General features: G+C 37.1%; 1 protein-coding gene across 4 annotated transcripts in view; it reads right to left on the reverse strand.

The window, feature by feature from the left end:
* Positions 1-5,800: 5,800 nt before the first annotated feature.
* Positions 5,801-17,756, reverse strand: part of LOC139966110 (cysteine sulfinic acid decarboxylase-like) — a 28,810-nt gene continuing 16,854 nt past the window's right edge. For all 4 annotated transcript variants that reach the window (XM_071968813.1, XM_071968814.1, XM_071968811.1 and 1 more), the window contains exons 3-14: positions 17,560-17,685; positions 15,076-15,166; positions 14,306-14,412; positions 13,251-13,366; positions 12,114-12,193; positions 11,755-11,809; positions 11,181-11,297; positions 9,904-10,047; positions 9,181-9,383; positions 8,581-8,632; positions 8,365-8,454; positions 5,801-8,022 (exon numbers count right to left, since the gene is read on the reverse strand). In XM_071968813.1, coding sequence (XP_071824914.1) covers positions 7,843-8,022; positions 8,365-8,454; positions 8,581-8,632; positions 9,181-9,383; positions 9,904-10,047; positions 11,181-11,297; positions 11,755-11,809; positions 12,114-12,193; positions 13,251-13,366; positions 14,306-14,412; positions 15,076-15,166; positions 17,560-17,685 — 1,361 coding nt within the window. In that variant the 3' untranslated portion in view covers positions 5,801-7,842. The remainder of the gene's footprint in view (positions 8,023-8,364; positions 8,455-8,580; positions 8,633-9,180; positions 9,384-9,903; positions 10,048-11,180; positions 11,298-11,754; positions 11,810-12,113; positions 12,194-13,250; positions 13,367-14,305; positions 14,413-15,075; positions 15,167-17,559; positions 17,686-17,756) is intronic.

The following is a 17,756-nucleotide window of genomic DNA, read 5'->3' on the forward strand; positions in this document are numbered from 1 at the left end:
GTGAGCATGAAAATGGCGTTCCGGGATGAACAGCCCCCAAACTGTAGATTTGTGTAGTGATCGGTTTCGGAAATATCTGGTATTTCTTCATTTCCTTCAACGAAGTTTTATAGTAGCCGTTATAAGAGGTTTTAATATTTGTACACCAATAAATTAACTGTGTCTGAATTTTCGAAAATTCCCTGACCACCATTCTTCATCTTACTTCCCTCTACTCGTGCAATTTTGACCGGTCTGTTAGGGGTTCAAGGAGGTTTTTCTATATTGGTTGTCCATACATGAAATTGTGTGCAACATTATGGGTATGTTTTGAAGTGAAATTATTCACGAGAATTGTGAATTTTCAAATTCTGAACAAATAATGGGCTTCAAACCTTAAAAAGTGGGACTTACGGGTATTGTGGGCCGCGACGTAGAATCACCTACAAAATGCAATGATCCACAGGACATGCGATGAGGTCGAATATGATGTGTGATTGGTGACAACTTTCAAAAAGGTTATGGATGGAAAAAAAAACATTGGGAAATTCTTGGTTCTCAGGCAAAAGTGTGCATCTGGTTGGTCATTTCAAGCCCGAGGAGTGCCATTTCCGATGATCTGGGGGGTATCAAAACAAGAAATTTTCTTGTACGCTGCGCGCCAACCGATGGTGGCCCTCCGCTTAGATAGTAATTCGCGCCCCCGGGTTAGAAAATCCTGGATACGCCTCTGCTTAGTATTCACTACGCTCCAGACCCTTATGACGCCAAATATAGTACGGATTACGTTAAGCAAAAAGAAATCAAATTACGATTGCTAGGCCTATTACAAATGTCGTGCCACAGCATCAAATTTCAAAGGGATAGGGTAAATATATTGACATGAATTTACTACTTACAATTAAGTGGAAAAGATCGGACATGAATATGAATTATGATGAGCTCTCAGAAAGCACAAGAGTCAGGGCTCCGATGTAGCGGTTTTCCACGATAGATATCACATGGGCCTCAACGTCTGAGGTGATCGTTCCTTTCGTGTTTTTGCTTTCTAATCTAATAAAGTTCCAAACCATAAAGTCGAGCTTAGTCGTCTCTCTGGTGTGAAAGCCAAACGTCAGGCTCAAGAATCCAGAGTCTGCGGCATTTCTTTTATTAGTGAGACTCGGTCCCCCGTTACCAAAAAAAAAATTGTTTTTGATCTTATCAGTTCTGGGCCAATAAAAATACCCTTGACCAAGACTAGGGAGCAAAGTTGAATTTGTGAGATAACGGGAATGACCTCCAGAGTCGCTATAAATAGGGGCCTGATTAAAGGAGCTAATATACTGAAACAGTTCAAATATATGCCATAACGTTCATTACATTACAATTCACGGGCCTGATTAAAGGAGCTAATATACTGAGACAGTTCAATTATATTCCATAACGTTCTTTAAATTACAATTCACGGGCCTGATTAAAGGAGCTAATATACTGAACAGTTCAATTATATTCCATAACGTTCTTTAAATTACAATTCACGGGCCTGATTAAAGGAGCTAATATACTGATTGAGCAGTTCAATTATATTCCATAACGTTCTTAAAATTACAATTCACGGGCCTGATTAAAGGAGCTTATATACTGAAACAGTTCAATTATATTCCATTAACGTTCATTACATTACATTACAGATCACGGGCCTGATTAAAGGAGCTTATATACTGAAACATTTCAATTATATTCCATTAACGTTCATTACATTACATTACAGATCACGGGCATGATTAAAGGAGCTAATATACTGAAACAGTTCAATTATATTCCATTAATGTTCATTATATGACAATTCATGTTGTATGTGTCATTTAAACCTTACGATGAGGATGCACAGAAGGAAGCAATGCATCTAGTATCTGAATGCTTAGCTGATATAGAGAATTGGATGCACAATAATAAGCTTAAGTTGAACCCTGCCAATCGGAAGTGACGTTATTTTCTACTAAGCGCATCGAAAGCTGTGTCAATAACATTTCAATAAATATCGGCGATTCTGTTATCACACCAATGCCAACGGTAAGAAATCTTGGTGTAATGTTTGACTCTCATCTGAACATGTCCCAACAAGTTTACAGTGTTTGTATAGGTCTGGATACGCGAGTCTTCGAAATATCGGTCACATATAGCGTTGACGATGCAACCAAATCACTCGTGAATGGCCTAGTAACCATAACCTCGCATCAGAATTACTGCAACTCGTTGCTTTTTGGTGCACCACAATCGACTTTGAAGAGGCTGCAACGTGTCCAGAACACCGCGGCACGTATAATCATCAGAACTTCGCGTTTCTCTCACATCGGGCGAATAATTAAATAGTTCCAAAATTACGAAGCTAGCAAGGGTGTTCATCATGATTATGTCTATGGTAATTATGAACAATTACTTGCAAAAAGATTTCGGTGTAACAATAAGGCTGAAAAACTGATATGTCAATGACGTGCAATTATCTCAATGCGAACCGGGCTTGTCTACTCAAACACGTGGAGCTATAGTATAAGAATACACATGCAACTGCATAGGCCTACAGTGCGTACACTGATGCAATTACCTACTCCAGTTACACCATAAACAAAGATGATATTGTTCTGCAGTGAGGCCTACTGTAAGGTTACGTTTTACTGTAGCTAAATATATACCCAGGGGCAGGGGCGGCGATTTGTCTCAAACATTGGGGGGCGGGGACATTTGCTTGGGTGCAGGCGAATTACTATCAGAGCGGAGCGCCACCATTAGTTGGCGCGCAGCGTACAAGAAAATTTCTGGTTTTGATAGCCCCCAGATCACCGGAAATTGCACTTCTCAGGCTTGAAAATGACCAACCAGATGTACTCTTTTGCCTCAGAACCAAGTTTTTCCCAATAGTATTTTTTCATTCATAACCTTTTTCAAGATTGTCACCAGTCACACATCATGTTCGACATCATCGCATATCCTGTGGATCCTGTGGATATATATATATATATATATATATATAAATTGCGAAGCGCAAAAGAAAATTTTCGCCGAAAATGCCTCCCAGATCGCTGGAAATGGCACTTCCCAGGCCTAGTAAGTTGCATCTAAGCATTTTCTATTTTGAAATTACTAGCGATATCATAAAAAACACATAATATATGCTAAAAAAAACTATGCCACCAAATATTGGGGGATATTGGATACTATATCCCCCCACCTAAAATATTGGGGGACATGTCCCCCGCTCCCCCCCCCCCACCCCAATGATCGCCGCCCATGCCCAGGGGATGAACAATTACAGTATTCAAGCTCAAATCATGCATTCCACTGTGCTCGTGTTTATTTTCAATTATTCGCGCGCCTTGCCAGGTGACTACACGTGATGTTTCTCCACATGTCAATCATCACCGAAATCGGGATTTGGAATATGATAATGAGCTAAATCGATGATATGTCGATTTAAATAAGTATGTCAATTTGAGTTGCTAGAAACTGGTATAAGTCCACGGAAATTGACTTCTACCGATTTAATTCGACATATCATCGATTTAAACTGGGAGATGTCGATTTAATTCGATATATCATCGATTTATTTTACATATCATCGATTTAAACTGGTGTATGTCGATTTAAATCGACATATACCAGTTTCATTCGACATATCATCGATTTAAATTGACATATACCGATTTAATTTACTTATCATCGATTTAAATTGGTATATGTCGATTTAAATCGATGATATGTCGAAATAAACTGGTATATGTCGATTTAAATGGTTGAAGTCAATTTCAGCTGCTGGAAACTGCTATAAGTCGAAGGAAACTGGTATATGTCGATTTAAATCAGTACAAGTCGATCTCCCATGATTTGAGACTGATGGCCCGCCATATAGTGGTACCCAGACTAAGGACTGCTACATACGGCGACAGACAATTTAACTTTGCTGCGCTGCTAAATAATATCCGTGATGCCAAAACTAATGTTTTGGCATCACTTTTCAGAAATTACTTATCATCGATTTAAATTGGTATATGTCGATTTAAATCGATGATATGTCGAAATAAACTGGTATATGTCGATTTAAATAGTTGGAAGTCAATTTCAGCTGCTGGAAACTGCTATAAGTCGAAGGAAACTGGTATATGTCGATTTAAATAGTTGAAGTCAATTTCAGCTGCTGGAAACTGGTATAAGTCGAAGGAAACTGGTATATGTCGATTTAAATCAGTACAAGTCGATCTCCCATGATTTGAGACTGATGGCCCGCCATATAGTGGTCCCCAGACTAAGGACTGCTACATACGGCGACAGACAATTTAACTTTGCTGCGCTGCTAAATAATATCCGTGATGCCAAAACTAATGTTTTGGCATCACTTTTCAGAAATTACTTAAAACTCACTTTTTCTTTTTAGGAATTTCCACTGTAAATCTTTATTGTTTTTAAAATTATTCATTAGTATATATACATTTATATTAATATTTAAGCTGCATCCATTTTATTCTTCATATTCATATTATAAGGGTATCGTCATTTTGTCGTCATCGTAAAGAGCTCTTGAACATGCTTAAGCATGAAAAGAGCACTATATAAATCTGGTAAACAATAATAATTCACGGGCCTGATTAAAGGAGCTAATATACTGAAACAGTTCAATTATATTCCATTAACGTTCATTACATGACATGAATTCGACAGGAGTACGGTCATTGTTATGTACAGGGCGAGCACGTCACATGATCCTCCATGGTTGTTAGGGTTTCTTTGTTATGTCTTTGTTTACTCGTCTCCTAATTGCAGTAAGCCAATCTCGTTTTTGTTTTACTTCAAACTGTGATAATTAAGGATCTCTGTTTGTTAGTCAAGTTTCCCAGGTGGATACCACTTGATTCCCTCTTTACATCCATCTCAAAAAAAAAATAATAATAATGTCTAAATGTTTAGGGCCCGGTAAGGGTCGATCAGACGGATATCTCACTTATCGAGAATTCGATGAAATATGAGTTTCGTTTATTGAAATTGAAATTCGTTATGACGAATGCTCTATGAAGTGAACAACATCGATAATAGGTCAGACTGCCAGTCTTTCTGACTAAGGTACGTAAGTAACTTTCAGTAATCCGGCTTCATGCGTCTCCATAAAAAGTCATCTTCAGCAGCAACACTTGATTATTTCCCACAGATCTGGGGAAGTGACATAGATCCGTGTATAACGAACGACGGCATGCAGTTGCGAGAGACCATGTACCTATACGGCACCCAGGCTCGTAGCCAAAGGGGGGCGCCGCCCACCCCCCCCCCTTTGAGCATTTTTTTTTTAATTTAATGTTTTCATGATATCGCTAGTAATTTCAAAAGAGAAAATGCTAAGATGCAACTTACAAGGCCTGGGAAGTGCCATTTCCAGCGATCTAGGAGGCATTTTCAGCCAAAATTTTCTTGTACGCTTCGCGCCTACTTATGGTGGCGCTACGCTTAGATAGTTTGCCTCAAAGCTTCGCCCTTCCCTTTGCTCAGAAAGTTTACAATGCCGTATCTACGGCTCTGATAGTTTGCCTACATTTTCGCCCCTCCCTTGGCAAATTCCTGGCTACGTGCCTGACGGCACCTACATGCGCCTAGCAGAGAACCAGATTACCAACCAACCAGTGTATATGAATACCAAATCCAACCATTCACAGCCACATATCGAGTGTAGCCCCGGCGGAAATCCATTAATGTGCATGTCATGTTTTTCCCTATACTGCTATGAGCACATGTAATTGGATGTTGGTTTAAATGCAAAGGATGTGAAATATTAACAAAGAGGAGAGAAAAATCTATCAAGCTTTGAAAGCAATATATTTTAATGATAACACTTATGCTTGGGAGAATTGTAATCAGAGTGAATTTAGAAGGCAAGGTTTGTTGCACGAATGAGACCTGACAAGAATTAACCTGCTGCTGAATGAAACAATATCCAAGTGTAAGACAACGTCCCTAATTAAGTTGTGAAGTCACTTAAAATATTAAATCAACAAACTGTAATATGCTCCAAAAACCTTGGTACAATTAATTCAAGGTGACACTTCAATTCCAGTGCATTATCATCAACTAAGTAAACGATTTTAATTGGTCGTATTCACATCCTGTATCCCTTCCCACTGTTCTCTAAATCATATATGATAGAGATAGTAGGGGTCATCCAAAAATACTACTTTTCTGTCTGGACGATAACATGGATTTAATGACAAGATCGGAGACTTGAGCAAGTCTAAAAATGATCTCATCGAGTCCGAACTTTTGCTGGACTTATATTTGCTTTATTTAATGTGATCTGTAATTTGATAGAAATGGGTTCAACCAGGGAGTTGTTATGGAATAACAACTCCTTGGTGCAACCAATGGTAACACAAGCATTTGTTTTCAATTTGAGCTGATATTGGAATTGCTAGTCTTTAGAAAACTCTGTTTACGTTCTAGATATTGAATGTTGATGTTGAAGATATGAAAATTAAATAAAAGGAAAAGTATACAGTTTTACCTCTAAGTGGCACTATCATATCCAAGGATCATTACATGTTTTTTTTTTTTAAAACCCAATACTTCTTTATCAGCTCTTCGGAATTGTTCATCGTCATTCAAGGCAAATCCGAACGCTTCCGTGACTTTTAAACTAAGATGCCTTAGAACACTTGAGTTGTAAGTATTATTAACTAATATTTAGTACTGAAAGCAATTGCAATATATTGGTCATTAAGACAATGTTAGATACGAATCATCGTATAAACGAGTGCAGAGTTAGTATTAGGTAAAGCTTACCATAATAAATGGAAAATGGAGATATAGAATCAACTCTCTGAACATGTTAACAATCGTCTTGAAAAAGTTTTAACAGAATGCAGTCTTACTACACAAACTGTATTAATTATATTCGAAGACATTCTAATATAAGTAATATATTAAAAATATAATTATTCAACTTAAAAAGCACCTTAATGTCATAATTTCGTTATCTGTTTGGCTTCGTCATCTGAACGATAAGACACATACATCAGAGAAAAAATTGATGAACATCAAAACAAGGATAATTTTCATACCAAAATATGCAAAAAACGGCGTAAACAGCACCAAAGGAAATAGACAGTATACAACATATAGATACAAAGATTCGGATAGCTTTGACATAAGAGGCATGATTTATCACTATATATATATATATATATATATATATATATATATATATATATATATATATATATACATACATACATACATACATACATACATACATACATACATACATACATACATACATACATACATACATACATACATACATACATACATACACACATACATACATACATACATACATACATACATACATACATACATACATACATACATACATACATACATACATACATACATACATACATACATACATACATACATACATACATACATATATATATATATATATATATATATATATATATATATATATATATATATATATACATATATTATTATTATTACATATGATTTGTAACGTGGGTGGGCCTACCACCTGTCAGTCCTTTTTCTTGCTTATTAGTGGGTTTCTAATCTTCACCCTATCTCTATTCATCAAAGAGTACAACTGTAAGATACCTTACAGTCAGACAACTTGTCATGTATGTATATTCATCACTTCCATAATGTTCTACATTGTGAACTGATTACTAAATATTATTGATACATCAATAACATCAAATAAGTATTCACTTTCTTTAATATACAAGTACAGAATATAAACATATCACTGTCTTCTAACATCTGCAATTTACATGAATAAATTGATTTTGAAGTGAAGGTTTCATTAAAAGTTTCATATATAAATAATTATATTTCAATATCTTGTGCTAAACTCTCAAAGTCATCGATTATTTTCATCAAATGCTGATGAGTGAATTCGCTGTTTGAAAACACCATCCGCCAGAAGTTGACCTTATCTTTAACTGGTTGATACGTAACCATCATGACCCCTGACGTCATCATTTTCTGTTTTAAAATTGGCGCAAACTGTTGGTGCAAAAAATTGAAAAAGAGGAAAACAATTAAAATGAAGTTGAAAATAAAACAGCAATTACAACTTATATCATTATTTTAGAGCTTGGAATACTAAATTGGCAATACTTTTTTTGGTCATCATTTCGTAAAGTTTAAATCCTCTTCTTGACAGCCTAAATTAGAATTATTTATTCTCTTTCCAAGGAAATCCTGGATTACCTGACTTGACGAAACATCGTCATGATCACACGAATACAGTCTCGATGCGGATTAAGTGTTTAGTTTTCTTGCTACGTTGGGTTACTTTTCTTTAAACAAATATATATATTAATTATGTTATCAAGCTATGCTCACCTTATGCAACTTGTCAAATAGTTCTGGTCCATCTGGTAAGTTACGTAATGACGGTGGAATGTACCAGAAACAGACGTTCGTGCATTCAGGCTGAGGGGAGAGAGATTGAAAACATGATTACATTCGTTGAATGAAGATGCAGCAACATTATATATACATAAGAAGTAAATGCAACACGTATGCACTTTGAATACTATTAACGTCGTCAAATCTTACCTCCCATAGCAGTCGGAACCCCTCTCGGTTTCGTAAAAGGTCTGCGCATTGTCTGTGGAGTGAAATACCGACAGCATGGTTTATTAAGATGCTGGTGGTTCGGTCTTTTCGTATATACATTTACTCTTTCTTCTATATAGACTTTCCCCACAAATTCCGCAACTGACACAGAATTAAATAATGGTATACTGATATGATGCAATTAAACGCCAGATCAATAAAAAATTTGCCGTGTTCGCAGTCAAAATTATTTTAACTTTCCATGGACGCATGATAATTGGCTACCATCCAGTAGGTCATTTAAAAATGGACGAATCACGCCACTGAATGTTGATGGGATGGCAAAGAAGGTTGCTGTTCAATTTAAGCTGGAAATTCAGTTGGTGTACTATATTAAAGGTGAATATTGCTTACTACTGCCCTTCCACCATTTTGGAAGGTATGAAAACCATCCCCCACAACACGGATGCCAATTTATGGCTGGTTCGACATGGGGTAGCGGATGACACATTTAGTAGTGCAAGGTCTGCTTATGAAAATTATGCCAGTTTAGACTATGACACAGAATTATCCAAATTGTTGTAAAGGAACAACACTTACTTGGCCAGATCAAACTTATGGTCAATTTCTTGTTCCAATAATAAGTCCCCTTTGGCCTTCCACATAAACCAAGCCTTAAAGGCATCTGATAGCCGAGCGCACTGCAGAGACTTATCGCCGGTGTCATACTCAGCACCGTAAAATTTATCAGACTGGAATAGGTAAGACGCCGAAGCACTATGACAATGCTTTAACAGATCACCCTAAAAGAGAACGAATTGAGAGGATAACATTCTGAAGTTCAAGAGGAAATTCAGTGGTGAGATAATAGCAGAGAGAGAGAGAGAGAGAGGTGGAGAGAGAAGATAAAATATATTTTCAGGAAAAAATATTTCATTTGTCACCGCATACAACAACCTAGACCCAACGAACATTTAGGCCTAAAAATAGTCATCATAACATTGGTCTTTACAACTTGAGTGGTTCTTACATACTTGTGTGTGTTTTGGAGGGCTGGACACTTCAGGATTATTGGATTCAACAGGGTGATGAGATTGACCTTAATGCGGTCAGGAAGTCACAAAGGATATATAGGAAACATACAATGACGTAGAAATACGGACGTTTACCAACCTCACTCTCATCACCCCTCCCCTCCCCTGTCTTCCCCACTCAACCTCTCACACGCCCTTCCCACCTCCATTATCTCCCAGAATCCAAACAGTTTGATCAAACATAGAATAATACCTCTTTGCTTTTGTAATAAAACTTAACCATCCTTACCTTTTTGTTGAGAACTAATGCAGAACATTGTAATGGTACACCCATCATTTTATGTAAACACCAGCACAGCGAATCGACGCGATGAGCACCTTCCATTTTGTACTTGTGTTGCCGTGACAACAGCGCACTGCCTCCCCAGGCAGCCTAATGAGAGAGAGAAAGAATAAGCAACGAATTTGGAAGCCTTAATTGAGTTGTGTAAAACAACTTGTCGGCAAGAATGATCGATCTTATTTTCCTTCCAATGTTATAGTGTACTATTTTGTTTCTCGCAGTCATAACACCATCACAAACTGTGTGATGGCGTTGGAGCAAGGAGATAGCAACTCGGAGTCAATAAGTATGAAACACACAAAAATGATAAACAAAGCAAAAAATAACTAATTTCGGTTGTCTTCTGCAGAATTCAAGTTCACGGGGCGACGGTAAAAGTCAATGTGTCTCTATGATTAAAGCTTGACATATTTTAAAATTTTTAACAATGTGCTACCACTCGACCTTTCTAAAACTTTGAAAAAAAATCATATCACAGGTAACCTGAGAAACCAAATTTTGACTTATAAAGGATCATCAAAACAGAAAACAAATTAAAAAAAAAAAGCCTCACGCAGTAATGCAAAAGCATATTTGATCAGCTTAGGATTAATGCAAACAACTTTGACCCTGCTTGTTTAACCATATAGTTTTGCTTCAACGAGCTTTATAGCTTGTAAAACTCATACATAATGAAATCACTAACAGGAGTGAGATAAAAAGATTAGGTTTGAATTTTACCATTTGAATTTATTACAGTGAACGTTTTTTTTTTCGAATAGATATAAAATCAAAGTCAATCATGCGGATAGTAAGATATATAATTGCTAAATCACTAGAACAATCCAGATACCGGCAGGGAACGGAAAATTTGATTATTAAATATGATAAATATAAAGCAAATAATAATCAGATTGTCATGAATTGGTTATATACCCAATTTGTTTGTTTGTCTTTTGATGATGTCATACAGTGATTGAGCCATCCGAATGTTGGAACAATTCTACCCTTCCTATTGAACACGTATAGGTTATATGTATATAGTTTGCGTTGTTTGTTGTTGTCCAAACGAGTATATGTCAGCCGTATATTCTGTACTTACACATATGTTATGCCACGTACCACAAACATTCGAAAACTGTGATGTACCAAACTTAACGCTAAGAGCTGAGCCTGTAGCTAGACAGTAAGAACGGTACAGATTCAGAGACCAAGATACCGACTATATGTGTTCGTTAACTTACATCGACATGTAACCAAACACCGTGCTTTTCACACACGTCTGCAAGTTTATCCAAAGGGTCGTAGGCTCCTTGAACAGTCGTTCCGGAGGTTGCTACCACGATCATTGGGGTGTCGCCCTTCAGGAATAAATAAATAGAGGAACTTGAGGCGGTATAAATAAATAACTTAAAAATAAATCAATTATGATTTTGATATCAATCATATGAATGAATGTATCATGCTTTGTCATTTATCGTGCACATCGTCTTATACATTTAATTATTTATAGTTTTAAGTTTAGTTCGGATCTGATATTTCGGGATGATATTCAGCCCCCCTTTGAAGCGAATAGTAAATAACCGTGGGATCCAATAATATGCAATTAACTGACTCTGCATGTATAGTATAACTACTAGGTATGGCTATATATAAAATGTCGTAAAAAGATTATAGATTGATTGATTGTATTTGCTAATTATAGTCAATATTGTTGGAGAACAGAGTGAAACGTTAAGCAGCTATAACTTAGTCTTTGTTTTTTTTTTATAATTTTAAGTTATTATTTATCCTAAATTATGGCCAACAATAGCTAACCTTTTCTTTTGTAGAAACAATCGCCTTTTCCAATTCATCTGGTAACATTCTACCTCTGTAAAGAATAATGTTATTACAATGCTGATATAGTTTATAAATAATCATAAAAAAGTACCTTCCGTGCATAATTGTTTAAGCAGCTTTGAAATTATGCAAGTAAATGTGATATGACAGAATCATAGAGATGGAAAACAGATGTTTTGGTGGGATTTAAACGAATGAAAATGAATTGATAGCATTTCATTGATTTTGTTTCGAAAATTTGTTCATTAGTGCTAATACTGAATGGAAGCTTCTAAAGTTAACGCTACTATGCAAATTAAGTTTCCTTTCATGTGATTGGTCAGAAAGATACTTACGCATCGTCTGATTTTACTATCTGTATGTTGTCTGAACCAATGCCCATGAAAGAAGCTCCTTTTGTGATCGAATAGTGACTCTTCAAAAAAAGGAAGAGAATGGAAAAGTTCATCAGTTTGCTAAGGTTGTTACATCATTTTGAACCATTATAGTCACGTGACTGAGATGAGCAACATGATCGCTAATGAGGCATAAAATGCACATACTTGTCTAGATAATCTGTTTCCGTTTGTTTCCAGTACTTTTATCTTCCATTATAGACGTTAGTGCACATTAATTATCACATACTAGGCCTAATACATACAGATCTCCCTACATAGGAGTCGGCTTCAATGATCCCAATACAGTCACCCTCGTTTATAAATCCTTCATTCGCCTTTGGCTCTTCGATAAAAAGTTCCTTCGCCTACCTTAATCAGTCGAGGGAAGTTTTGAATCCCCCCTCCCCCACCCCTTATCCTTACCTTTGAAATACACGCCACTGGCCTCTTCGAATTAACGTATGATTTAAATGTTTTTGTGTCAATCCAGGCTATAATTAATCGCTATAACAATTACAATTTAGTTTTTAAGCATCTTTGGAAACCATGACCCCACATATTATTAACCCATAAACAGAAAATTATCAGTTGTTATGGCCAGTTTCCAAAGAGATATTCATCATATATACCACGTAAAACCATATCCGGGTGTCTACACTCCTAGGAGTAATTATATCGGGGTATCCAATCCCCTAGGAGGAACCATATCAGGGTATCAAATCCACTAGGAGTACAATATCGAGATGTCCACTCCCCTGAGAGAAACTCGTAGACTCTGGACCTCACTGGGAAGAAAGGAGAATGGGGGGGGGGGAGCAAACGGGATCCCTAAATGATACCTACGAATGTTGAAGATGGTGTGTTGGGATTTAGTCACTTTGGAAATAACAATGAATGACCCCACCTCTCTACAATTCCCTTACCCCTTTCGCATCCCCCCCTCTCCCATTTACTTTCCATCCGCATTACAACTAGCACTGTCAAATACATAGCCTGTCGTTACAAAAATAAATGTTAACATTTATTTAAGGTTATAGAGGTACATTCCATCATGTTTTTTAAAATGTCTATACAAATTATAAACAAGTCACATACCACATCTGACGTAAATATTATGCTCTGTTGGTAACCTCTGACCCCTTTTGTTTTCACTTCCGGGTTGATTTGATATCTTGCGAGGTTAATGGCGTACATATTGCCCATCGATCCACCTGGAAATTAAATCAATATTACAAGAAAGAGTTGACATCTGTTGTGCGCTATATCTTGCAACGAGAGCAACTCGCAATTAGTAAATATTTGTTTTCGGCTCGTACAGTAATTATGTCAAAATGCATTGATTAACAACCATGTATGATATAGGCTCTCAATCTGTATATAATATTGAGAACTCCTCTTCAATACTCTCTACGACATGTTACCATATTTATGAAACAAATTTTGACTTCCATTTCTTTTGATACGGACGCAAGATTTTGACCCACCATTCTTCGCCTACTGTCTAAATCCGCGACGAATGAATGACATCACACGATTAATCGCGGACGTAGAAAGCTCATTTGAAGTTAAAATGACGATTTTTAGCATATACTTGAAGTGATAACATATTTACACACTAACCTATAATTTATTTTAATATGAAGCACTGCCCCCTCCCCTCCCTTCCCTTCCCCACCTTCATTTTGATCCTTCCTGCTTATGCGGACTATACCTATACTAGTTTATTTAGGTCTGTCGTTGGACAACATTTGATTTACGATAAATCATTACAATGTCCACATAATAACATACAATATAGTGTACCGGGAGTAACGTTTGATGACGTAATATAATATGATGTTGTAATTGGTTATACATTGGACATACGGGAGTGAGAACGTTGTAAACATTCTGCAACGATGTATGCGACTTTCTCCTGTTTCCAAATTTCTCTAGGGAGTGTGAAATATCGTCTTTTTATGATACACTTGTGTAGATATACTGCGCAGTTGAACACACTCATTTGCTTTAAATTAAGTTCAAATTACACGGTTGCAACGCAGAAAGGTAAGAACCTACTGCATATATACTGAATAGGGTATACACTGCCATTTCAAATTTGCTCACGTTGACAATGTATGATGGTGAAAATGAAGATTTTCAGAACATACCGGGACAAAATATTCCATCCCCTTCAGAAAACCCGCATAAATCTCGTATTTTTTGAAGGATTGCGTTTTCGACGAGAAGGAATACTGGCGCCATCTCGTAAGTATAACTGTTGGTAAGAACCACAAATTCATAAGAACGTAAACAACAGTGTCTCTTAACATTGTAAAAAAAACTGCGAAACAGTATAATATATAACAATATAATGCTTAGTCCTGCTTGGTGTAATGTGCTTCTAACTTCGCCCTCTGTACTTAATGCTAATACATTTTGACTGTGTTATGAATGCTGTAGCTATAGGCTACATGTATAGGTCTTGACACAAAGTGGAATTTTCCAGTTTGGTCCTTTAGCGTGACGAATATAAATAGTGAAGATAAATTCATTTGTATGAAAAGCAAAATCATGAAATCAAACTTACTATCATCAAATTTGAAATTAGGAAAAAAAACTGCAGATCCGTTTTAATTAAATTCATTGAAACAGTAACATATAATCCAGACGAATGTTCACAACAAAATATATTCGATTGTGGATAAAATGTCAGTTCTATTCAATGCCAATCACTGAACAACACAACGTAGGAATTTATGTAAAACGTCCATGGAGACATTCAACCAAAATCTGATGTGATATTTTGAAGTGACATTTCAGGAGGAAAGAACTTAAAAAAAATTGAAACACATTAACATGAAATTCGGATATTACGTAGCCAATAACATGCCAAACCTGAATAAGCGATATGTATAGGAGACAATATGTATGAACTTACACACTTGTTTTCAAAGCATGGGCTAGATAAAGACCAGCCAAGCCCACAGCATCCACTCCCTGCCATAGCTGGTTGTTGAAAAACGGATGCGCTATGTAGCAAAGGGGAATAAAATACGAAAATGCACAAAGTCAAGGACCTTGTTTGGGGAAATGTCTATACTAGGCCTATATCTGACCTCAGTTGCTAATACATATTATAATGAAAACTTTGAATGTAATGTCTTTTTCGCCCAATAAATTAAGGTTAGTAGGCCTATATATTAGTTCAATAACCTATATAGGCAGCTTTCTTGTCAACATGTTTTCTGTCAATCTGAAGACCAGGGGCGTAGCGAGCGGGGGGGTGTGGGGGGTGTCACACACCCCCCCCCCAATAATTTGGTCGCTGTCGGCAAATTTTGGGTCTGTCGGCAAAAGGAGAAAAGGTGAAGAGAGCGGAAGGGGAAGAAAGAAGGAAAGCTGAATAGAGAAAAGGAGAACGGGAGCTTCTTCCGTGCCAAATTTGACTTAAAATATGCACCAGATTGCATCTAAGGACGTTTCAAAACTAAAAATTTTCCAAAGGGGAGGGGTAGACCCCCTACCCTTAGACCCCTCCCCCATTTCAGTCACCACTTCCAGATCCGTCGGCAAATCAAATTTGACTTAAAATATGCACCAGATTGCATCTAAGGACGTTTCAAAACTAAAAATTTTCCAAAGGGGAGGGGGACACCCCCTCCCCTTAGACCCCTCCCCCATTTCAGTCACCACTTCCAGATCCGTCGGCAAATCAAATTTGACTTAAAGTATACACCAGATTGCATCTAAGGACATTTCAAAACTAAAAATTTTCCAAAGGGGAGGGGGACACCCCCTCCCCTTAGACCCCTCCCCCATTTCAGTCACCACTTCCAGATCCGTCGGCAATTCAAATTTGACTTAAAATTTGCACCAGATTGCATCCAAGGACGTTTCAAATCTAAAAAATTGCCAAAGGGGAGGGGGACACCCCCTCCCCTTAGACCCCTCCCCCATTTCAGTCACCACTTCCAGATCCGTCGGCAAATCAAATTCTCCACACCCCCCCAACAAAAACCCCTTCGCTACGCCCCTGCTGAAGACCATGCATAAATTAGCATCGAATTACGTATAACAGCCGCGAAGCCAGCCTTCGTGGTGTGAGGGAGCATATAGCCTAATTTGTTTACCCCATGCATGTAAACTGTCAGGAGAGTTTCAATTGAAGTCACGTTTGTATTGATTTTTGATATGAAATTTCATGACATATTCTGTTACGATTTCGAATTTTAAGATGAGGAGTGCAAAATTTGCACGACGTCCGTTCTTCGGAGGAGTCTATGGGGAGGGATTTCCTTTCCCCTTTTGAGGAATTTCTATTTCGGTAAGGTGACTTTGATGCAAAATGGTGTTATCATATCCATTCCTATATAACTACATTTGTGCAGAAGATCTTAATATCTCGCCAGCTCAATACGCACGAAAATGTTCCATTTAGCCGCACTCAAATTTGTATATGCAGAGTACCCTGACCTTGCTAAATCAAATTTACACTTGCCAATTTTCGTAATTTTGTAAATAAAGATAGTTCCCCAATAATGCGAAAGTCTATATACATATCCTACATGCGTTATTAAGCATTATGCATTGGTTTCAGTTATGACGACCTAAGCATAAATGATGTGAAACAACATTATGTATAGCGACGCTGTATGCCTATATGATTAAACCCTAATGGAACTATACTGTGTTTCTAAATTGAACGTTTGTGTAACTAACTAAATTATATACTGCATTTTGCAACCTTTCATAACATGTACAATGTATGCTTCAATGACCTTGCTGTTGAGAAATTAAGACTTTCACTTTATAGCCTTCTCGTAGCATATATATAGAACACGTCTTTCTCAATGCCATCGGGAAAGCAAAATTAGTTGACTTCCCAATATTACATTGTAGTTGAATGAAAGCATGAACACACAAACACGTGACCGATAAAATATTATAGGTCATTATCGAAAAACACGGCAGTGTCTGTTTATGTCTGCAGTACGTGGTTGTTACACAATGAAATTTGCATGAATAACGAATGAAGCAAACAGCGCTACCTATATTAATATAGTTTCGTAAAATGATTTAGTAGAATCTAAAATGAATGGAAGGGGGATGGGCGGTTGGCATATGGAGAGGATGACCCCTATGAACCCTCCATTCCATCAACGATCATACACATTTGGCTACATCTGGTATTGTGTCAAGAACTAGCCATGCTCACAATATTTACCAATATTAAGATTGCACCGGATCGCTTGTGCATATATAGTCTTAAATCTCCAACAACGCATATTAGTTATGCTTTTAATGAGCGGACATTGTCACAGGCTGTGTACGCAGAATGTCGATATACACTATTGATGTCTGGGTGAAATCCTTTATAGTAAACCTCTTCGGCATACGGTCTGTGTATGGATAATGCACTTACTTGTACGAACGCTGTTGTCTATGGTGGATTTACACAGTTCCATCAATTCATCGACTGTGGAAGATTTGTCTTGTATCTCCAGATCTAACTGTTTTTTCAGATCCTTCGGGTACTGGAACTTGATGACTGAAACAAAAGTACATATTCATTGAGGTCTCAAAAAAGAGTTAAAAAAAAAACACATTCAGTGATTACGA

The sequence above is a fragment of the Apostichopus japonicus genome, chromosome 4, assembly GCF_037975245.1.
Source record: "Apostichopus japonicus isolate 1M-3 chromosome 4, ASM3797524v1, whole genome shotgun sequence".
Classification (NCBI taxonomy): Eukaryota; Metazoa; Echinodermata; class Holothuroidea; order Aspidochirotida; family Stichopodidae; genus Apostichopus; species Apostichopus japonicus.